General features: G+C 39.9%; 1 protein-coding gene across 2 annotated transcripts in view; it reads left to right on the top strand.

The window, feature by feature from the left end:
• Positions 1–5284: 5284 nt before the first annotated feature.
• DNAL1 (dynein axonemal light chain 1) overlaps positions 5285–23487 on the top strand; it is a 39895-nt gene continuing 21692 nt past the window's right edge. Inside the window, exons 1-2 of one of the 2 annotated variants that reach the window (XM_027844926.1) lie at positions 5285–5349; positions 11157–11195. In XM_027844926.1, the coding sequence (XP_027700727.1) occupies positions 5347–5349; positions 11157–11195 (42 nt within the window). In that variant the 5' untranslated portion in view covers positions 5285–5346. Of the gene's footprint in view, positions 5350–5787; positions 5846–11156; positions 11196–23487 lie in introns of those variants that run through there. The other variant, XM_027844927.1, reaches the window with a different exon arrangement.

Below are 23487 nucleotides of genomic sequence, written 5' to 3'. Positions count from 1 at the left end.
GACTTTTCTAATGGGAAGTCGGAATCCTTCCTCCTCTACCCCAGAAATTTAAAGTAAAATTTATTGGTGAAGGAGGGATTTTCTCTCTTTTAAATCACCATCTAATGGGGTTTGAGCCTATGGTTTTTTGAGAGTGTGTGCTTCAGGTTGGAGGATATTAAATGTTTTTGTTTTCGTTTAGGTTCCCTTTCCTGATGTATGCACATATTTCGTTGGGGGGATGGGATGGGAGGATTTGTGACTGTTGAGTTTTTATATATGTTTGGCCAGTAGCCCTTTGGGTTCAGAATACCCTTAGAACCCCAGGATGAGTCATTGTTACAATGCTTTTTATAACATTAACTATTTCTAAAGTAAAGCCACACTTTGAAATTTTTGATATTGGGGCAGCTAGGTGGTGCAGTGGATAGAGCGCCAGTCCTGAAGTCAGGAGGACCTGAGTTCAAATCTGGCCTCAGACCAAATACTTGGAACTTACTAGCTGTGTGACCTTGGGCAAGTCATTTAACCCCAGTTGCCTATAAAAAAAAAAAAAGAAATTTTTGATATTAGAAAAGGAAACTTCAGCAGATTGAGTACGTGCTGCCTTTTCTTGGGGCTATTCATGTAAAAAAACAGAAAAGTGGCAAGTCGGCTTTTTTGAAATCTCTTTTCTAAAACAACAGTAAAGGAAAATGTGCCTTTAAAAAACTAAGAGCCATAATTTGAGGTTGCCATTTGAAGTTTGATGTACTGTTCATTCTAATTTAATTTGAATGAATTTTACTTTTAAGTATCCTGAAAGGGGCGTTAGTCACACAGCCAGATTTTTCAGTTGTGCTTTGATGTGCATTTTAAATGAAGCATGTCAAATCAGTATTTTGTCCCTAATCAGGCCGTTAGACCTGATAAATACCTCTCTCTCCCTTCTTATCCAAACTATGCACTTATTTTAAAAAACAGAAGTACTCCTGTATTTATTTATATTTATCATTTTCTCTTTGTATCCATTTTCAGTCATAGGATACTATTTTGTGCGTTCTTTTCAAAGTTTCTCCTATGGATAGATTTTTTTTTCCTGAATTTGTGGAATCCCTTTAAGTGATTTTGACTGTCTTAGCATTGTAAATCTTTGGCACACTCCACTGATGTTCCTTTTTTTTTAAGGTTGTTTAGGTAGAAATAGAACTATTTGGCTTTAAATCTCATTTGTGTTTAAAAAATTATACACAAGGATACCCAGCTTCATGCTGTGGAATTGTTTGCTTATTTATATTAAGGGTTTAAAGAACACAGCATAACTTTTTTTTTTGTAAATGTTCTTAAATTTTGAAATCAGAAATATTGCTCTAAAATGTGTGTACAGAATATTATTAAATTAATTTTTGAAGACAAATAAATTTCTGAAGAACATAAGCAGAGTTTATAGTTTACTTGTGGTTAGTCACAATTTATTAGTTTTAGCCACGAGTCTTTGTGGTATGAAGTGAGGAAAGGATAACAGTAAAATGAGATCTTAAAAATAAGATAATGTTGATTTCTGAGCCTGAAGATAACATTTATTTGTGAATGAATGACTACCTAGAATCATACAAAGTTAGAAAACAAAGGATCTTAGAGAATTATCTAACCTGCCTACCTTCCTTTTACACACAAGGAATCTGCGTCTCGGAACTGAAATGACTTGCCCAAGCTCACACCATCTGCTTGTGGATGAACTAGAACTAGAACCCAGGTCTCTTTATACTCCCATTCCAATGACTTGCCACAGTGCAGTTCAAGGTATTATTCATTTACACGAACACTTTGCAGGGTTTAGCAGATTTGCTTGAGATTTAGATTCCTGATGTGAAGACAACCATAAAACTGTAGAAGGAGGTTTTTTCAGGCAGGGAAGAATTCTAACAGTTCTTCTTGGGTGCACAAGATTGTCTCAATAATAACAAATTATTTTGTATAGGGCTTTGTGGCTTACGAACAGAAGTGTGCAGGAGCCAGCTCTAGAGAACTGATTTTTTAATTTTCGGCGTAAGCATTTACACCTCAGAAATTGGTGAAAGTTACAAATCAGGGCTTGATTTATTTTGTTGATTATCTAGACTTAAGAAAGTGATGGGGAAAATGTTAATAATGCTGATTAAACTTCAAAGTGCATCCTAAGTCCATTCCTCCCTACCCCCTGAACCTGGTTTTAAACATTTACCAGCACAACCCTGCTTACAAAGCACTTTCTTCACAATCCTAAATGGTAGGTAGTGCAAGTATTATCTCCATTTTACATATAAGGAAACTAAAGTGCTATAGCTGGAATTCTTACTTAAGCCTCCTGAATACAAATCCAATGAATTCTCTATTATACCATGCAGATAAAAGAAAATTTGTAGTATGCACATTATGATGGAACTGGGAATACTTAGCCTGAAAAAGAAAAGATTTAGGAGTAACATAGTAGCTGTCTTCAAGTAGTTGAAGAATTGTTGTGAAAGCAGTAGACTTGTTCTATTTGGCTTTCAAGGAGCTGTAAACTGTAGGGAGGAAGGTTTCAGCTTAACAACTAAAGAAAAATTTCCTATAATAGGCAGCTATTGGTTAGAGTATGGGACCTGTGTCAGGAAAAATTGAGTTTGAACCGTGCCTCGGACAGATACTTACTGGCTGTGTGACTTTGGGCAAATCACTTAATCTCACTGTGCCTCAGTTTCTTCATCTGTAAAATGGGGATGATAATAGCACCTCTATCACAGGGTCGTTGTAAGGATTAAATGAGTTAAACGTATATAAAGCGCTTTGCAAACAAAATCCTGTATAAATGCCAGCTATTATTATTATTGCTACACACTTGGTGTTTCACCCATTCTTCTCAGCCTCATTTGCTGAGTCATCCATCATCTTCGTCCTGCCCCCTAGTCTTGGGTGTCAGCCTCGGCTCTCTGGCCAAGGTCCTCTTCGCTCTTCAGTATACTCTCAGTGATTCCATCCACTCCTATGGGCTCAATTATCATCTGTATGCAGATGACTCCCAAATCCATGTATATAGCCTTTATCTGTGTACTGAGCTCCAGTCCCATGTTACCAAATGCCTGTGGGCATCAGCTGGGCATCCCAGTTGTATTTCAAACTCGACAAGTCAAAAACAAAACACATCTCCTTCCCTTCCCACTCCCTGCCCCCAAACTGTTCTGTTTCTGTTGAGGACTCCATTATCCTTCCAGTCACTTGGATGTACAACCCTGGTGTCACTTTCAACTCTTTTTCCCTCACGTCCGGTCTGTTACCAAGTCGTGTTCATTCTGCCCCCACAAAATCTGGCTGTCTCATCTATTCCCGTTCCTTCAACTCACGTTGCCACCATCCTTTGTTGAAAACCTCATCACCTCTAACCTAGTCTATTGAAATAGCCTCATAATTGGTCTTCCTGCTTTCAAAGGACAGCCAGTGACACAGTGAAGTAGCTAGTGACAGGGCAGATAGAGCCCTGGTCATGGAGTCAGGAATATACGAGTTAAAATGAAGCTTCAGACACTTAACTAGCTGTGTGACCCTGGGCACGTCACCTAACCTCTGCCTGCCTCTATTTCCTCAACTGTAATAGGTAAAATAGTAGCACCAACCTAACAAGTGTTATGGGGACAAATGCTATTTGTAAACAGGGCTAAGCACAGTGCCTGGCACATAGTAGGTTCTATATAAATGTTTATTCAATTCCTTTCCCCTTCTCCCAAAGTCCTTTTTCCCCAATCCATTCTCCACACAGCTTCCAAATTAATGACCATGTCACTCTTTTGCTCAAGAAGCTTCATCGACTGCCTCTTAACTCTAGAATATAATCCCAAACTTGTCAGTTTAGCATTTAAAATTCTCCAGAGTATGATTCCAGCCAACCTATTACCCCTTCATGCACTTTTTATTCCAGTCAAACTGACCTACTTTTACTGTTCCATCTCCAGCCAACCCTGCTTTTTCTTTTTTTTCTTTTTTTTTTTAAGTGAGGCATTTGGGGTTAAGTGACTTGCCCAGAGTCACACAGCTAGGAAGTATTATGTGTCTGAGGCCACATTTGAACTCGGGTCCTCCAGACTTCAGGGCCGGTGCTCTTTCCACTGCGCCACCTAGCTGCCCCCAACCCTGCTTTTGCACAAACTACCATACTTCAAATGCTGTCCTTTCTCACCTCTGCATCTATAACACCTAGCCTCTTTGAAGCTTCAACTCAGGTGACACCATTAACAAGAAGACTTTTCCCAATCTCTAGTTCAGGGCTTCTTCCAGGGGTGGGAAACCTTCAGCCTCTCTGCCACATGTGGCGTTCTAGGCCCTGGGGTGCAGCCTTTTACAGAACAAATCCTTTTATTAAGGCGATTTGTTCTGTGAAGTTTGGATTCAGTCAAAGGGCCACACTTGAGGACCTGGAGGGCCAGATGTGGCTCCCAGGCCGAAGGTTCCCCACTCCTGCAAATCTAACCCTTGTGTCCTGGATCCTTTGGCCCTCACGTGATGCCTGTGAACCCCTTTTCAGAATTATAGAAACCAAAGTTTAGTGAACATAAAGATGTCATTTTCCCCTCATCAAGTTTGTGGACTCCCTGAAATCAGTCTGGACTCCAGGTTGAGAGCCCTTCCCCTATTGCTAGTCCTTTATATCTTTAAATTATCTGATAATTTACCTATTTGGGGCCATCTTGTAGTCCAGCTCACTAGGCCCCCAGCGCAGTATGATGTGAGCTGCTTTTCCCCTTCATTCAGTTAGCGTTTATTAAGAACCCAAGGCAATGGAGCCACAAAGACAAACTGGAAAAAGTGATTGCCTGAGGCATAAACTTATTGTGTATATTCTGTCGTCGTCCCCTTCCCCCGCCCCACACACACTTTGAGACTCTTTCTTGACAATTATTTTTTTTGGGGGGGTGATTCTTTTGGATGAACTTGGCTAAATGAATTTTAAATCGCTTATGAGAAACAAATGCATAAGTTAGGAGCAGCAGCAGCAGCATTCTCCATCTGCTAATTCCCTGCAGCACTCCGGAGCAGAGACAACGAGAGAAATTATTCTGCTTTCTCCCCAGCCCTGCCCAGAAACCGTTCACTGCTGTGTACTGCAGTGCGCTCGCTTCCACAACCGTAGAGACCCGCCCCCTCCCCCCCTCTTGCCCCTCCTTCTCCCCCCCGCCCCCTTGCAGGCAGGAGCGGAAGGATTCCGCCCACCCCTTTAGTCATCCCACAATGCCTCTCGCCACACGCGCGCGACCGGGAGGGAAGGTGGAGCTGCTGCACAGGCGCGCGCCTGTGTGTACCTCCTGGCAGTGCGCATGCGCCCAGGCCCAAGCTGGGCCCTAGCAACCGCCGCAGTGACAGTAGCAACGGAGCGGAATGGTGAGTAACCTCCAGGGTTTGGGGAGGCTAACCTGGGGTTGGGGGGAGCCGGGGTCGGGGGCGGAGAAGTAGTGTTGAGGAGCGTAAAGGGACGCCTACTCAAGAGGAGGGAACCTAGGACGAAGGGGAGGGGGAGGGTCTGTTGGGGAGAGGGGCCTGGGGCGGATGGCTGCGGCTTGGGCTGGGGGCAGTGGGAGCCCGAGGACGAGAAGGGGGATGCAAGGGGGATGAGGTGAAGAAGAGGTGGGGGAGAAAAAGGGGAAGAGAGCCTCTTGCACTGGAGGAATTCTCCACTCCAGAGAGATGGGGAGGGCTCCAGCTGTGATTGGCGCAACAGTAAATGTACACTTGTTATCTCTAATTAACGGTGAGGATCATCTGTGGGCGGTAATGCTGCAAACCCGACTCTCTGGTAGGTTTGCGAGCCGCCTGCATCTCTCTTAGCTGCTTTGCGAAGCCCTGATTTGCCTAGTAACCGGGCAGTGACTGTCTAAAGGTAAATGCAAAGCTCCAGTGAGCCATTCTCCTGTTTATTTACAGCCTTGAAAACTCAAACCAGTTTCTCGAAAGGGAATAGGTATTGATTGGTTGAGAGTCTTACTTCCAGACTCTTCTAGCCAGTTTAGGACAGTGAGTAATCGTCCTTCAGGACAGTTGTTTATGAAGAGTAGATATGGTGGTTCTCTTTTTGAAATTCCAATGCTCAAATAGACAGCAATTATACCAGGAGGGCTGAAGGGGTGGGTGGGTTAGAACGGGAAGATAGCCCACAGCAAGGAGAGTGATTACTGCTCTTCTTTCCGTCAATGATCCTTCCTCCTCCCAGTCCCTCTTGCATTTATGTGGTCAGAGCTAAGAACTAAAAAGGTTCTGGAGTTTAGTTCAAAATTTTAGCAAAAAAAAAAAAAATCTGGCCTGAAATAGTTCCTTGGTGTGTGTGTCATGGAAGTTAATTAACAGGTTCAAGTATGCGTTTTGAACTAGGAGACAGACTCAGAGGAAAATCAGTGACTTCATTGAGGAGAGAATCCAGTAAAAATTTAGGTAGTCTGAAACCTCTGGAGGTGCAAGGTGTGTGTCCAGGAAGCAGAACTGAAGAAGACAACCGGCTACTGGTTTTACAACCAGTAAAACCAGAAAATGAATAGCTGAGAAGCACTTTGGCTTTGTGGATATAGATTACTGCCTGGGTCTCGAAGCCCTGGATTCAAGTGCCTTGTGTGACCCAGGGCAAATCATTTAAACTTTCATTGCCTCCAGACAACTAAGGCTGTAAGTTGCAGGGGAAATAAATGTTAACCTACATTGGCGTAGGGAGTTTCAGGTGTGCTGGTAGATGTTTAACAACCAGCTTCTCCCCTAAAAAAAAAATCGTACCTGCATTAACATTTTCTCCATTACTTTTCAGTCTAGACAGTCAACAAAACAATAAATCAAGTCCTGATTTGTAGTTTGCTGATTTCCAAGGTATAAATACTGACAGTAAAAATTTAATAGTCTTCTCTGAGAGCAATTTAATCTGGCTCTAACACATGCCTGCCACTGAAAATTGAACATTTGGCTCTTTCTAAAAAGTTGGAGCTGACTTCAGCACACCCAGGCTGTTAAGTGGCCCAGTGGATAGAGTGCCCTGGAGTCTGGAGGTCCTGAGTTCAAATTTGACCTTAGCCACTTATTAGCCATGTGACCCTTGGGCAAGTCACTGATTCACCCTGTTTGCCTCAGTTTCCTTATCTGGAAAATGAGCTGGAGAAGAAAATGGTAAACCACTCCAGTATCTTTCCCAAGAAAACCCCAAATGGGGTCATGGAGAGTCAGACAACTAAACAACAACCAGCACACCCAGGTACCCTGTACCGACGAAACCCCAAGTCCAATCCCATTCCATCGATGCAACCCCCTGGTTGGAGGTGATAAAATATATGGATTATCGGTTTGTAAGGAAAGTACTAATAATGCTGTATAGCTTTTTCTTGTTGTTTGTTGCCATTTTTGTAAGTTTTTTTTCTTAAGGTATAGGTGAAGCTTTATTCACGGAAATTGAGGGATATTTTCAGCCTTTTATTTGGTAGATGTTACTCTGGTCAGTGGGGGGGCAGTGACATGATATTAAAATAATTAAAATTTTTTCTATCTTTTTTGAAGGTGGTAATTCCATGCCAATCTCAATAACAGTTAGAATGATACATATTCTGACTTAAAAATAAAGCAGATTTTAACATTCATTCAACAAATGTTGATTGAGCAACTAATGTGTAAGGTACTAGGAGGATACACTGCAAAATTAAGAATTGTTTGATGAAGTAATCTTATATGTAAAAGATAAGAAAATTAAAGAAACTTTGTTCAAAACTTTTTAAACAACATCAATATTGAAATTTACCCAAATAAAATTTTGACTTGATTTTTAAGTATCATATTATTACTACAAAGAGTTTTTACTTGGAAGGCAAAACTTGCATATACTTAAGTACAGACATGAAAGTTACTTAACATTTGTACACAGTAGATTGAATTAAACTAAAAGTATATATCTTAGTATTAGTGACATGACTTATGGGACTTCTATATTAAATTTGAACCAATAAGAGCTTCAAGTTAATTTCAAATTTCCCTAACCTCTCCAACTTTCTACTCTACCTTTCAAACAACCTGTGATTTTAGAGTTGAAAGGAACCTTAGATACCATCTAGTAGTAGTATTAGTAGTATCTTAGTATCACTCTTCCTCATTTTATAGATGACTTCACATCCTGTGTGCTTAGGCCCTTGGGATAGAAAGATAGTCCCTGTCCTCAAGCACCTTATATTCTATCAGGGGAGACAGTATATACATATACGATATATACAGGATAAATACAAAATAAATGATGCCTTGTTTTGTGCCCCTCTGATGAACTCATGATGATTATGGTTTCTTAGCTATGTGCCCAATTTCCCTACTAAACCATAAACTAGACTAAATACAAAGCAGGCATTTAATAAATATTGAATTGAATTAAAGTCTGGTCTGGAAAGTTTTTTATTCATTCTTCTGAAGCAGACACTTTAGTTTTATTTAGGTTACTTGGTGGATATTTCTATGGTGAAATCTTAGGAATTGAAGACATTGTGGTAACAACCCATATGTGTCAGAGGAAAGACTTTACCCAGGGCAGTCTAAACAGAATGCCCAGGGCAAATTCAAAAATGGTTGACTAGACCAAAGAATAGTCATTGATGATTACTAATGTGAGAGGGAGCAGGGTGTGGTAGACAGTATGCTGGACCTGGGCTTAGTAAATCTTGCTTCTAACACATTACTTGTATGACCATGGAGAAGTCATTTAACCTCTCTGAGCCTTAGCCTGTTTATTCGTTTGTAAAATGAGAACAATACCTGTGCTGTCTACTCACAGGGTTGTCGTGAGATACAAGTGAGATGCTATATGAAGTACTTTGATAGAGAAGTGTTAATTATTATTCTCATTAATTAAGAGTCAGGATGTAGGATTTTGGCTGGAGAGGCAGCCTTAGAATCAGACTGACCTGTGTTCAAGAGCTGCCTAATTTTACATCCTAGCTGGATGACCACAGAAAAATCACTTAACCTTTCTGTGACCAAGGTAACTCTCTAAGATAGTAAACCATGGATGTTGCTGATCTGCATCAGTGGAGGCATGTCCTATACCAATGAAGTAACAGAAAAAATTTGGGCCCCCAAAAGTATTAATCAATTCAAAAGACATTTGTTAAGTGCTTATAATATATAAAGCTCACTGTTTAGAGGGAGGTTTTCAGCAGGTGGGATCTGCCCTTGGCCCTTTGGTGTTTAACATTTTTATCAGTGACTTGGATGGAGGCATAGATGGCATACTTAACATTTGTGCAAGTAACACAACTGTAGGAGGATTAGCTAACTAGGATAAGATAGGAGCCAAGGAGCCAATAAGATATTAGGAGACTGGAACACTAGGTTGAATCTAGTAAGATGGAATGTAATGAGGATAAATGTAAAACCCTGTACTTGGGTTCAGAAATTAACTTTACAAGTAGAGAATAAGGGAGGTATGCCTAGCAACAATTTGTGTGGAAAAGGTCTGAAAATCTAAGTGTACCACACACTCAGTATTAGTCAACAATGGGAAACTAGTTCATTCTTGGTCTGCTTTAAGAGAGGAATAGCATTTGGACCAGGGAAGATGACAGTCCCATTGTACTCTGCCCTGGTCTAAAAACAACTGGGGTATTGTGTTTAGTTCTGGGTACCACATTTTAGGAAGGAAATTTGATAAGCTATTTCCTGAAGAGGCCACCAGGATGGTGCGATATTTAGCCTGGGGAAAAATGTAGATTTAGAGAGGACATGATAGCTGCCTTCAAATATTTTAAGGACCGTCATGTAGAAAATGTATTAAATTTATTCTGCTTGATCCAAGAGAGCTGCACTAGGAATGAGTAAAAGTTGCAGAGATACAGATTTTAGCTAGGGGTAAACAAAAAAATTCTAACAATTAGAGCTATCTAAAAGTAGGTTTGAGGTCTTCAGGTGTAAAGTTGATAACCACTTGTTGGGTATGTCATAGAGGGAATTTCTGTTCAGATATGTGTTGAATTAGATGACTTCTCTGGACCCTTATAACTCAGATTCTATGCTATAATGTTAATTACATAAAATTAGCTCCTATATTACACTGAATTATATACTATTTGCATATGATTAACAGACATTATTTATGATAAAGTTCTAGGCTAGTGCTGGTTTAGGATCCTTTGGAATAATATAAACTGTGTAATTATTTCCTGTTGACTTTGGGAAAGGCCAGGTCATATATAATAGAATCACTTAATTGAAAAGAATGAGTTTAAATATGAATTAAAAATTATGGAAGTGTGTATGAGTGCTGCATAAGAAAAATAGTTCATTTAGCATTTGTGGATAGGCAGATTACCCACACAATCAAATAATGATTTAAAACATTTATTCAGTCAAAAGCATTTATTAAGTGCCCATATTGTGTAGTATGTATAATGTTTGAAAATTATATTTTTTGTCTGGCTTCATTTTCTCATTGTCCATCTTCAGGAAACAGAATAGAGGGAGTATAAAATTTGGAGTTGGTCTGTTTAAAAACTGGAACAGCTAGGTGGCATACTAGATAGAGTGCCAGGCCCAAAGCCAGGAAGTTTCGTCTTCTTGAGTTCAAATCTGGCTTCAGACTGACCTGGGCAAGTCACTTAACCCTGTTTGCCTCAGTTAAATGAGCTAGAAAAGGAAATGGCAAACCACTCTAGTATCTTTGCCTAGAAAACCCCAAATAAGGTCACAAAGAATCAGACATGCCTGAAACAACTAAACAACCATTTAAAAAATTTCATTTTTTAAAATCAGTGGATATCTACCATTTTTTTTTAAGGTTAAATAACATAAATAGCCCAATTTTCATTTTTGGGGTTTGTTCTCAAAACAAATTTCAATAAAAACCAGGCTAACATAAATGTATACTTGCACTGCCATATGTAAAATATATTTCTTAAATACAAGGTATTCAATAGCTTATTTTTCCTTGGAAACTAGATGGGAGTAGAATTTATGGTATGATAATAGCCCTGAAATGACAATCATCTTTTTTTGCTGCATCCTTAAATTAAGCATCCCTGATTTCTCTATAGAAAACATAAATACCTCACTATCAATGTATAGTACTAAAAAAAAGTTAATCTTTTTAATGGGATAAAAGGTTGATTAAAAAAATTATATCATAAATTAGCTAAGACAAAGAGGATACCAATAAAGGCATCTTACTTTAAAAAAAATTTTTTTTTTAGGCAAAAGCAACAACAATTAAAGAAGCCCTAGCCAGATGGGTAAGTATATGAGCTCTTTTAAAAATTATATAAAACATACTTTTTGGCCACTAGAAATTTGGAACTTGTAAATTAATTAATTTTTAAGAATGTAATTATTTGGCCATCTCAATTTTATCTGATCAATAATCGTCATTCAAGAAGCATCTATTCAATAATCAATGAATTTCTAGAAAAAGCCATCTATACTCATTGTCTCTATTTTTTCACACACCCCCCATTCACATCTCAACTCTTAATAATCTGGTTTACAGTCCTTCTTCTCAAATGAAATTACTCTTACCAAATCTGCCAGTGATCTGTTTGTCAAATCCATTGAACTTTTCTTGGTATTGATCCCTCCTGACCTTTCTGTAGCTTTTCACCCTGATGATGACTAGGTCCTCCTATATATTTTCTCCTTTTTGTGTTTTTGTGATATTACTTCTTAGCTTTTTTTTTCTTGATCATCATCCATTTTCTAACCCTTGTGTGTGGTTATACCCTAGAGCTCTTTCCTAGGCCATCATGCCATCATTTCTTACCATAGACTCCCTCTTAGTGAATTCATTAACTCTCATAGGTTACTTCCAGATCTGTTTATCCAGCCCTTATCTGTCTACCAACCTACAGTCCTGCATTACCAACTGTCTGCTTAGACATATGTATCAACCTAGATGGTCCATCAGCATCTCAAACTCATTGTGTCCAAAACAGAATTCATTATCTCTACTCCATAAACCACACCTCTTTCTAACTTCCTTATTTCTGATAAGGGTATCGCTATCCAGTCACCCAGGTTCACAATTTTGGGATCATTCTTCACTCTTTACTACCCTTTCCTTCACCCTTTTATCCATTCAGTTACCAATTCTTATCAATTCTATCTTCACACCAAGTTTTATAGCCTTGTATTCATTGTTTTTCTGGAATTGTAGGACCTGGGGAAGACAGATTACACTGGATAAAATAACAGAATATTTCAATTCTTCTTTACTTTCTACAGCTCTTCACTAGTTTTACTAATTTATTTAGTTACTTTTTATTCATTTCTGCCTGGTTGCTATTCAGGGAAAATTTTGCATTATAAAGTTCTGATTTGTTATAATACCAGTATATAAGTTATAATATTTCCAGTATTTACTTCCTGAGGTTTTGGTAAAGGAAGGCACTTTCAATACTTTGTGGTTTAAATTGGATTTCTGGACTAGATGGCTGCCTAAACAGTGGTGGGAAATCCAGCTCCCACACCCCTGTTCCAGGAAAAACTTAAAAATAGTATCAGATTGAATAATAATCAAGAAATCTAGCTTCTTTTCAATTTCTCTTAACTCAGAACTGCTCAGACGTCAGCCACAATTCAACAGGTTCCCATAGGAAAGGGGACCCACCAGAAAAGCCAGTTCCTATACTGGCAAACAAGTCGGTAGCCTCCCACATACCTGAGGCCAGTCTCAGGTACAGTCTGCAAGGCTCAGGATCTGGAGAAGGCTGGAGTGGAGGGCTCTCCTGAGAAAGCCCCATGGTGGTTAGAAAGCTACAGTGTGGACCTGGGAAGTGACCATGAGTAGCAGTGACTAATAGGGGGATCCTATAGTTCTAGAAGTGGTCAGACTGGGACACCCCAGATATGGGCTTAATTGTCTCTAGCAAGATTGAGAGTGATGTGTTGTGAGGGACTGTCTGATGTTGGCTGCTGCCAGGTGGGGGTTGTGGCAAGATGGGGGTAGAATCTGGGTATTAGGAAGTAATGCTCCCGAGGCAGGGGCTGTGGTAGGCGGAGTTATGGTGAACTGGGATGGGCTGGATACGGAGAAGCCCTGAGTCAGTGGGCAGTGCTATGTGAGATAAGCTGGGGAAGGATCAGGATACAAGGAAGTAGCGGAGCATGTGCTCCTGAGGCAGGGGGCTATGCCACGTGGGAGTGGGACGGCAGAGGATGAGTTCCCTTTTCTTAGTCCCCTCCCTATATGCAACATCAACCCCAGATGCCTCCTTCCTGTGTCCTTCCTGACTTCCTGGGTCACGTACCTTCCCTTTGTGTAGCACTGACCCCAGACGCCTCCTCCTGGTATCTGGGCCTGACTTCCTAGGTCACGTACTCTGTCTATGCACTAATCCCAGATGCCTCCTCCCTGTATCCGGTCCTAGCCTCCTACGTCACTCCCTCCCCCTTGGTGTGCTAAACTCAGACAGCCCCTTCCAGTATCTGACCCTACAATCATTGACTAGTAGGCAGGAGGGGCTAAGTAGGTACTTAAGGAACGATCGTGGTCGGATCACAGCGCTCTCTTTGCTCCTGCTCTGTTGCTCTGGCCTTCCTGCTTGGCCTTGCTTTCTTTTCTCTTGCTTATTCTCCCATTCCCTGTTTCCAGTGTCCTCAGCCTCACTCCCTGATTCTGTCTCACTCCTTGATTCTTCCTCACTACTGATTTCCGCTTCTTTCACTCTTTTATATACTTCTTTCCCTAGCACCTCCCGATCCGGGACCTTAACAAACATCTGTCCCATCTTCCTTCCTTCACCCTATCGGCTACGGGTCTCCTCTCTCTTCCCGCGACCAGACCAGCTGGTCCGCGGGGTCTCTGGCCTATTTCCTCCGCCCCACGTTGGGCGCCACTTGTGCCGGCCGCGCCGACCTTGTGCCGGCTGCGCCGTGCACTCTCCTCCTATAAGGAGCAGGCTGCCAGAGTCATACTTACCAGTCTTCGGTTCTCAACCGAATAAACACAGAGACGAGCCTACCAGGAGGTGCCAACACCAGAGCTTTATTCAGAGGCCATCACAGCAAGGCCAAACAGGAAGGCCAGAGCAACAGAGCAGGAGCAAAGAGAGCGCGTGATCGACCACGATTGTTCCTTAAGTACCTACTTAGCCCCTCCTCCTCAGCCCGCCTACTAGTCAATGATTGTAGGGTCAGATACTGGAAGGGGCTGTCTGAGTTTAGCGCACCAAGGGAGAGGAAGTGACGCAGGAGGCCAGGACCGGACACAGGAAGGAGGCGTCTGGGATTAGTGGATAGACAAAGAGTACATGACCTAGGAAGTCAGGCCCAGATACCGGGAGGAGGTGTCTGGGGTTGACGTTGCATATAGGGAGGGGACTAAGCAAAGGGAACTCGTCCTCTGCCGTCCCACTCCCACGTGGCATAGCCCCCTGCCTCAGGAGCACATGCTCCGGCTACTTCCTTGTATCCTGATCCTTCCCCAGCTATCTCACATAGCACTGCCCACTGCCTCAGGGCTTCTCCGTATCCAGCCCATCCCAGTTCACCATAACTCCGCCTACCACAGCCCCTGCCTCAGGAGCATTACTTCCTAATACCCAGATTCTACCCCCATCTTGCCACAACCCCCACCTGGCAGCAGTCAACATCAGACAGTCCCTCACAATGTGTCTAAGCCCAGAAAGTGAAGGTCAGCATAGAAATCCAGGTCAAGACCAGGTAGGATCAACCACTCCTCTGAAAAAGTGTAATGGAAGGCAGAGCCTCACCCTGTCACAAAGCCCTGATTCAGGAACTATAGCTGGAGAAAAGACTATATTCAAAGAGATATATGCTACTGTAAAGTATTATATTAAGTTCTAAGATAACTTAAAATCCAACCTAGATGGAAAGAGATACTTGGCATCAACCTTGTGCAGAGACCCAAAAGAAATAATGGATTTTCCATAAGGACTATGTGAATTCCTAAAAGAAGTGAAGCAAGAGATAAAAATGAAACAAAAGCTCTGGAGGAAAGAATTGAAAGGAGAATAAGTAGTTTAGAAGAAAAGTGATAAATTTTACCCAAGGAATGAAATCCCTAAAGACTATAATAGATCAAACAGAAATCACTGCTCTTTGAGGCAGCAAGAAATATTTGAACCAAATCAAAAAAATCGAAAAAATAGTAAAGGTAACATGTTTGGTATTGAAAGCAACTCACTGGGATACAGGTCGAAGAGAAAGAATTTAATAATCACTGGGCTCTCTGAAAACTGTGATTAAAAAAAAAAGTCTGAATTCTATATTAAAATGTTTTTTTAAATTTTATTGCATAGCATGTGTGTTTTAGCAATAGTTATTTAAACATATAAATCATGTTCATTTTAAATCCTGTGCATTTACCACATTTTTTTCCAATAAATACTTCCTCTTCATTCCCAATAAGAGTAATATCGATAACAATCCTACCCCATTAAGTCAGTGCTTTTTTTTATGTAGAAAAACAATTTATTCCATCATAAGCACTTACAGTTAGTTATGGACAGTAACAGGCTGCTGGTTGGACAAGTTACCCCAAAGGACATCGTATAAAACGAGTGGTCAAGTACTAATTCCGTTTGTGTGGGGTTTGTTGAAAAAAAATTTTTTTTTTTAAAGAAAGGAAAAAGGAAGAAGAGAAGCCATCCAAAATTTTAAAGCGCATGTTAGCTACCAGTTGTTCTGTTTTCAGATTACTGGGTAGTCTGCCAGTAGTATATCTGTCAGGTAAAAACATATACCTTCTTTATAACCTGGTGGTCCCAAGTTAAAAAAAAAATTCACAGAAAGTAAAGAGTAATATGAAAACATAGTTCAAGAAATATACTAGAGAGCAAAACTATATAAGGTGAATGAAGATATTTTGCAGAAACAGCTACAACATTTCACACATCTGTTTGTCCCCCATCAGATGAGAAGTGGAAGGAGGGAGTAAATAGTCACTAGGGAAGAAAAAATATTTCAATAAAACAAAAAAATTTCAATAAGAAATTTTGACTGGTTACAGAAGCAACCAGCAGGGGTAGGCTAGTCTACAACAGGGATGATCTGTACCCTAAAAGGTTAGCCATGCCAGTTTTAGTCTTTGAATGTCTATAAACAAAGGAAACAGTTCAGGTGTCCTACAATGCTAATACGTCAGTGGCTGAGACTCCTCACTTGGATATAAATCCTACTCCATTCTAATTTTACTTAAATCAGTCTGAAAAGCTTGCAGTTACAACGTAGGAAGAAAAATAAAACACTCATGGTCCATTTCTTGTGGCTCAATCAGATTTTAAAGCTGGATTTGCTCATAAAAAGTTCTTGGAAAAAAGTTAAATATGAGTCAAGCTTCCCCCCCCCATAGTTAATAGTCAGAAATCATTCACTCTCTGGGTTAACAGGTACCTACAGATGAATGTCTGGACAAAAAGAGTCTGTCTCAAAACCAGTGTTATCAGTCTCAGGTTGGGAAGGAAGGGGAGTCTAAACATCAGCACCAGTGCAGACACGTCCAGGACCCCTGTCCCTCTGGATCCACGCTTCCTGCAGGGTCTTCATCATTGTATATGTTCTCAGCCATCTGCCAGACACGCGTGATATTGTCTTCTGATACAGAACAAATAACCCAAGGTTCGTTGGGGTTCCAGGAGAAATCGGATATTTTGGCAGTGTGGCCACCGTGAATAAACAAAATTCTGGTAGCCCATCTTCTGCAACTTCAGGAGACTGCTCTTCTCCAATTTTACTCAAGTCCCAGACATTTAGCCTGCGGTCAGTGTCGCTGGAAGCCAAGATAGTTTCATTGTGGAGAGACCATTGAACCTGGAATATTTTGTCCTTATGTGACTCAAAGGAATGCAACTTCAGTTTCAGATTTCTAAGATCCCACAATGCAACTGTCTTATTAGCTGTTCCTGTGGCAAGAATGAACTCTCACTATAAGGATTGAAAGAGGGGCAACTAGGTGGCACAGTGGATAGAGATGTGGCCTTGAAGTCAGTAGGACCTGGGTTCAAATCCAGCCTCAGATACTTGACTCTTACTATCTGTGTGACCCTGGGCAAGTCACTTACTCCTGATTGCCTAAGCAAAAAAAAAAAAAAAAATGGATTGAAAGAGGAACAGTTTACTTCAGCAGTGTGAGCATCCACTGAGTGGCTTTGTTTAGAAGTATTGTTTGATTGTGTGTCCCAGATTATAAGCTTCTGGTCATCAGCATCTAATCCAAAAAGTGATTCATGGAGCAGGTGCCAAAAAACATCTTCAGCTACTGCTGTGTGTCCAGTGAATATGGTCTTTGCATCAACTACTTTACCTTCCTTTGGAACTGCACTCATGTCCCACAAGCAGACGATATGATCATCTGATGCATTAAGCAAGTGTCCACTGAGATTTGTGTTCCAAGACAGGCCATAGCCCTCCTTTTGATGTCCACAGAGATACAAATCTGGGTCACACTCCCCAGAAGGGTCTGTTTTTTTGTTCAATGCCCGAGTTTTCATTCGGAGCTATACCACTGTAACAACAACAGATTATATTGCAATAACTGACATATCATAGCATAATTATCCTTTGTTGTTGTTTCTTATTTTTTTAATCTGACCCTTCTACTACCCTTCTCCCCAAAATTGAGCATATGGAGAAGAAAAAATAAAGCCTTCAATACTGCATAATCCAGTAAAACAAATTACTGCATTGACTATGTCTAAAAATGTATGTTTCTTTCTGCATTTTAAGTTTATTACCTCTGTCAGGTGAATGGTATACTTTGTCTTCATTCTTCTGAACTGGTAGTTTGTCATTTTGTTTATAGAATTCTAAAGTCTTTCAAAGTTTTTTTCTCTATAATGGTGGTGTCATCATATAAATTGCTCTCCTACTCTAAACTTTGCATTTCATCATTTCTTACGGGAATACACCATGAATTGTTTAACCATTCCCCAATAGGAGGATGCTCCTTTAGTTTCCAGTTTTTGGTTACCATGAAAAGTGATGCTATAAATATTTTTGTACCTTTAATCCTTTTAATCCTTTTAAAATGTTTTTGAGGTATAGAACTAGTAAGTATAGCTGGTATAGCTGGATGAAAAGGTTTTCACATTTTAGTAACTTGTCAGTGTAGAATGACAGCTCCACCAACAGTCCACTAATACTGTACCTGTTTTCCCACAACATATCTGAATTTTGTCATTTTCTTCTCTTGTCATCTTTTCCAGTTCACACGTGTGAGGTGGAAGTTCAAAGTTGCTTTAATTTGCATTTCTCTGATTATTTTGATTTAGAACATTTTCACATCACTGTTGGTAGCTTGGATTTATTTCTTTGAAAATTGCCTATTCATATCATTTGACCATTTATCTATTGAGGAATGGCTCTTAGTCTTATAAATATGAATCTGTTCCTTATATGCCTTGGATATTAGACCTTTGTCAGAGAAAGTTGCTGCAAAGATTTTTTTCCAGTTATTTCCTTTCCAATTTTTGTTACATTAGATTTACGTGTATAAAAACTTTTTATATAATCAAAATTGTCCATTTTATCCTGTGTGATCTTCTTTATCATTAGACACTGTATTTTAATAGATCCTAAATAAAAACTGTCCATATATATTAAAACCTGATGATAAAATGAAAATCTTGAAGGAATCCATCAGTTACTTCCTGAGAAAAATCCCAGAAGGAAAAGTCCTGGCAATGTCATAGCCCAAATCTATCGCTTCCATGACAAAGAAGAAATTTTTGCCAGTAGCCAGAAAGAAAGAGTAAGTAACAAGAAGTAGCAAGCAACCACAACCAGAATCATACAAAATACAGCCGCTTCTTCCTTAAATGAGAGACAATCTTGAAAAACTATATTCCAAAAGGCAAAAATTATATGTTTTACAACCAAGAATTACCCTGCAAAGAAAGGGTAATCCTAAAGGGAAATACTAAAGGGAAAAAAATAGACTTTTAATGGAATACAGACCTTTCAAGAATTCCTGGTAAAGAGTAGGAACTTCGAAATGCAAACATAAGACTCAGGAGAAACCTAAAAAGGTAAATTAATATTTGAATAACTGGAAGAGGGTATATGATGATAATAGAGAAGAAATAAATAACCCCATTCAGAACCATAATGTCTTCAAAGTATACTGAGAGAATTAAGTAAGAAAAACAGAAGACCTGGGGGTGGGTTGGTTCTTTTCTATGGGTTTTAAGAGGTGAAAGAGAAGGGAGGGTAAAAGGAATACTGTAGTTTAGAAGGGTGGAAGAAGTAGGTGGAACTTGTAATTTTTCTTTTTTCTTGTAATTGAAGTATGTGAGAAGAAGATTATACAAACATGTAGGGAGAGATGGGAGGAGCAGCAAGTAGGAGATGAACTTTACTGTTACGTGAACTAGATAGAGGAGGACTAAACATTGACATACTCTTAGACAAATATAGTTAGGTGTAGAAATACACTAAATTCAGCAGGGAAATGGATAAGGAAGGGGAGAGTGGTAAAAGAGAAGATAATGCCTGAGAGGAAATAGTTCAAAGCAAAATAAACCTCTTGAAAGAGGAATTAAGAGGAAAAAAAAAAGGAAAAGATCCAGAAACTAGGGAGTCCCAATCAATTGGGAGTGGCAGAACAAATTGTGATCTATGAATGTAATAATCAGAAGAAATGATATGAGACAATTTTAGAGCATCCTGGGAAGCATGGACTAATGCAGAGTGAAATGAATGGAACAAGAACAATTTATACAATCATAATAACATTGCGAAGAAAAACAACTTTGAAAAACTTAAAACTCTGATCAGTGCAGTGTCTATCCATATTTTCAGAAGGCCTATGAAGCATATTTCACCCTTCTTGACAGAGAGCTGATGGACTCAAGGTGAGGAGAGAGACATATATTTTATCTACAGTTTGGATTTGTTTTGCTTGACTGTGCTTATTTGTTAAAGGATTTTTCCCTCTATTTTTAATGGGAAGGAGGGTTAATAGTGTGAGGAAGTTTGTGATAGTGATGCCAAGAAAAAATAAAGAAGAAAAAAAAAGGCCTTTGAAATAGTTATAAAAATTCACAGAAGAGAGCAGAAGGAGGTCTGACTCAGAAGGAAGCTCAGACAAGCAGCATCTACTTGTATGGTTCATGGCTTTTTCATATCCAATCTTTGTGTTCTACTTTATTTAGAGAAATGGCCTTTTTTGTGCTCAAAATAAAAAAAATTAAAACAAAACAAAATATGATAAAATATAAGTTATGTTAGAAGTAATTCTGAACAATTGAAGCTGAGGTATTTGATAATTATGATAATCTAACGCATAGAGGGTAGATCTGGATCTTCTGAGGAGTTGTACTCCATGCTCTATAAAATAAGGAAGACTCAAAGCTGCCAGAAAGTTCAGGGAAACCTACTACTAAGTCCCCAGAAAAAAGAGATATTTTTCACCTTTATGCCAAGAGGTATGGAGAGTGGACGTGATTGACCTCTGTAGCTAATTGAGAAGTGTACTATCATCCTGGGATAGCAATCTCTGTCCTACTTGATAATAATTTGCTAAGACTTAAACCCAAAGTTATGCCTTTCTAGTAATTCAAGTACAGATGAATGATACCACTAGAAGAAATCTGGGAAAAATCTCTAGGAACAATGCAGTCCTAGAGATGAAATAGAAGGTCACAGAGGCACAGGTAGTACCTTCATCATTCCTTCTAATTGGAACTTGGGATGTAAGGATAAAGGACATTATTTGAAGAAGCTAGCTAAGAAGGTGCTATCAGAGGGTGGAATCTGGTTCATTGTTTCACATACGAGAATTTTTGACTGCAGAGTGAATTGATGTTGTGCAAGAGAATCAGCTGCGTGCTCACAGACTAGTACCAGGTAAATAATACCTATGACAGCAGCACCAACAAGGAACTTAGTATATATATGTTCCTGAGGGCAGGATATAGTGGTACTGGTTGTCTTTGCTACCCTCTCTGTCTTCATGCACCTTTCCCCTAGGAAGATCCATAAAAAGTCAAGAAGAATCAAATCTACAACTGCTGAAGAAGGGAATGAGGGAGTGGGAGAGGACAGAACCCTGGGGAGCTTCTGGAATCTTGACTAGAGACAATGTCTGTCCAACAAAGACTGGGAAGAATGTATTTGTCCAGAGAATTTATTGATGGGGATGAGAGGATTTTAATCTTAAAATAAAGGGGAGGAAGCAGAAAGTACTTAGATATAGCTGTTAAACCAGCTACCGTGGCAGGGTGACATAAAACGCAATGAAAGATACATTCAGTAATTAAAAAAATAATAATAACTGAAACCAAGGCTTAGAGAGGGCACTCACAACTTCAGGTGTCTCCACACCAAAATGCAGAGAATGAATGTTAAGCAAAGTGATCTTGGTGTTTTACTACAAAGAAGTAAATCAATGGTAGGAAAAAAAAAAACAACTCATAACTGTAATCCAGCACTGAAAAGATACATTCTTTTTTTCAAAAGAAAACAGCTTCAATAAAAGAGGAACTAATAAGGTATTTAAAAGAAAATACAGAATTGAAACATACTTGTTATGTGACCACAGCGAACTCTCTAAGACTGTAATTTGCAGAGAATGTCTGCATTTGTAGAGAAGATTAGTCACTAAGAGCTTTCTCTGCCAAGGAGATTATTAGTCCAGTTTAAAAAAAAGATATAGACCTGTGTACTTTGTGGAAGTCCATGAACTCTGAGGTGGAAAGAATGGTAGTGGACATTTGAATGAGGATAAGAAAAATATAAATGATAGTGTTATGGGAATATATTACAGACCTACCATAAGTTCTTTTTTTTTGCTTCAGACAAATGATTTTCATTTCAACTCTTGGAGAGGAAACTTCTACCACAGAAAATCTACAACTCTTTTTGCAGTATAGAAAATCTCTACCTCTCTTGGAGAGGTGCCTGGGTGACTAATAATTAAGTGGCTTTCAAAGGATCAAATAGTTCACGTGTGTTGGAGGACAGACTTGAACCACCAGACTTTCTTGCCTCAGGTCAGCTCTCTTCACTATACCATGCTGACTCTCTTGATACAGAACACAAAAACTAGCATAGAGGTAAGGTATACTTGTGATAGAAGGCTTCAACTCTCTAGACATCTGCTGGAGATCTCTTTCTACATAAAAACAGAGCTAGACAAATTCTTGATATGCGTTGATGATAATTTCATCTTTCAGAAGATAGAGGAAGTCTTCTAGCAAAAATGGCAGTGTTAAACATTGTAGAGGAGCCTAGGTCTTATGTGTATACTCCAGCAAAGATATTAAAAAGATCTAGTGGGGCATAGTGGATAGAGCACCGGCCCCTGGATTCAGGAGGACCTGAATTCAAATCCGGCCTCTGACACATAACACTTACTAGTTGTGTGACCCTGGGCAAGTCACTTAACCCAATTGCCTAACCAAAAAAAAAAAAAAAAAATCTAGTAATGGTCAAAACATTCAAAGAAACAACAGTGAACTCCTTCATTCAGATGAGGGCTATACAAAAAGACAGCCAAAAGCCTGTGCACACTGTGAAAGGATTTCCACCAGGGAAACTGCAAGTGTAGGTTGGCAAGCTAGGAGCAGAATATCAGTGAACAATGGCAAGGTCGAGGGTATGATCATCCCTGTGTGGAGACAGGGCAGAGTTGAGGAGAAGGTTATGGAAACTGAGTAGGGGGAACTGGGAAGTTAGGGTGTTGGAATGAACATCAGCATGTATTTTGAAGTCTCCTAGAATGAGAGGAATTTGGAAAATCTCTGGAAAAAAAGACTGTTCTGGGGTATTGGTGAATAACAGTTACCAGAATCTAGAGTGGATAATAAAATTAGAATAAATGAACCCCAAAGGGGAAGAAATTACTGAGTGATAGTGGTAAAGGGAGAGTCTAGAAGGGGCAGTTGGAGGAAGAAGTATTCAGGCTCCACCATCATGATCAGTGAGTGGAGTAGGAGGGAAATGACAACTAGAACTGCAAAGGATGGCAAGAGAAGCAGTGTCATCAGGAGGGAACCACGTTGCAGTGAGTGAGAAGGAAGACTTGGTATGAAAGCCAGTTGGTTAATTATGGAGCAGACAGACCCAAGGACACAACAGAAGGGACCGACATACAGAGTGGGATGGGTATTGGGTAAGGTTGAAGGGGATGGAGATAGAGATGGAGATGAGGGCATGAACTGCCAAGGCTGGGGAGGGGATCAGTATCATGGCTGTGTGAAGAGTAGGAAGAATGGGAATATGTCAGCCACTGGGGAAGTATTTCCAGGCAGAGTAAAAGTGAAGTCTGCTGATAAAGGCAGGCAATTAAATTAGTAAACTCAAGGTCAATGATTTGTGTTGGCACAGGCCTCAACAGTCCTGATCTGCTAGGTTATGGGAATTGGTTTGTGCAACACAGAAGCCCCAGGGAGTAGGACTTGTCTATTAAGAATGCCTAGTGAGGAGGCCTCTTCTGTCCCCAATTTCCTCCTTCCCAAAACATGACTGACCACATTTTGCCCTTGGACTGATCAGGAAACCTAATGAGAAAGAAGAAAATCTAAGTTTAAATCCCAACTCTACTATTTGGACAAGTCACTTAATCTCTAA

This window comes from Vombatus ursinus, unplaced genomic scaffold, assembly GCF_900497805.2.
Source record: "Vombatus ursinus unplaced genomic scaffold, bare-nosed wombat genome assembly UNPS02014945.1, whole genome shotgun sequence".
In the NCBI taxonomy this organism is placed as follows: domain Eukaryota; kingdom Metazoa; phylum Chordata; class Mammalia; order Diprotodontia; family Vombatidae; genus Vombatus; species Vombatus ursinus.
The sequence above is the reverse complement of the archived record's forward strand: the minus strand, read 5'-3'. Positions and strand labels throughout refer to the sequence as shown.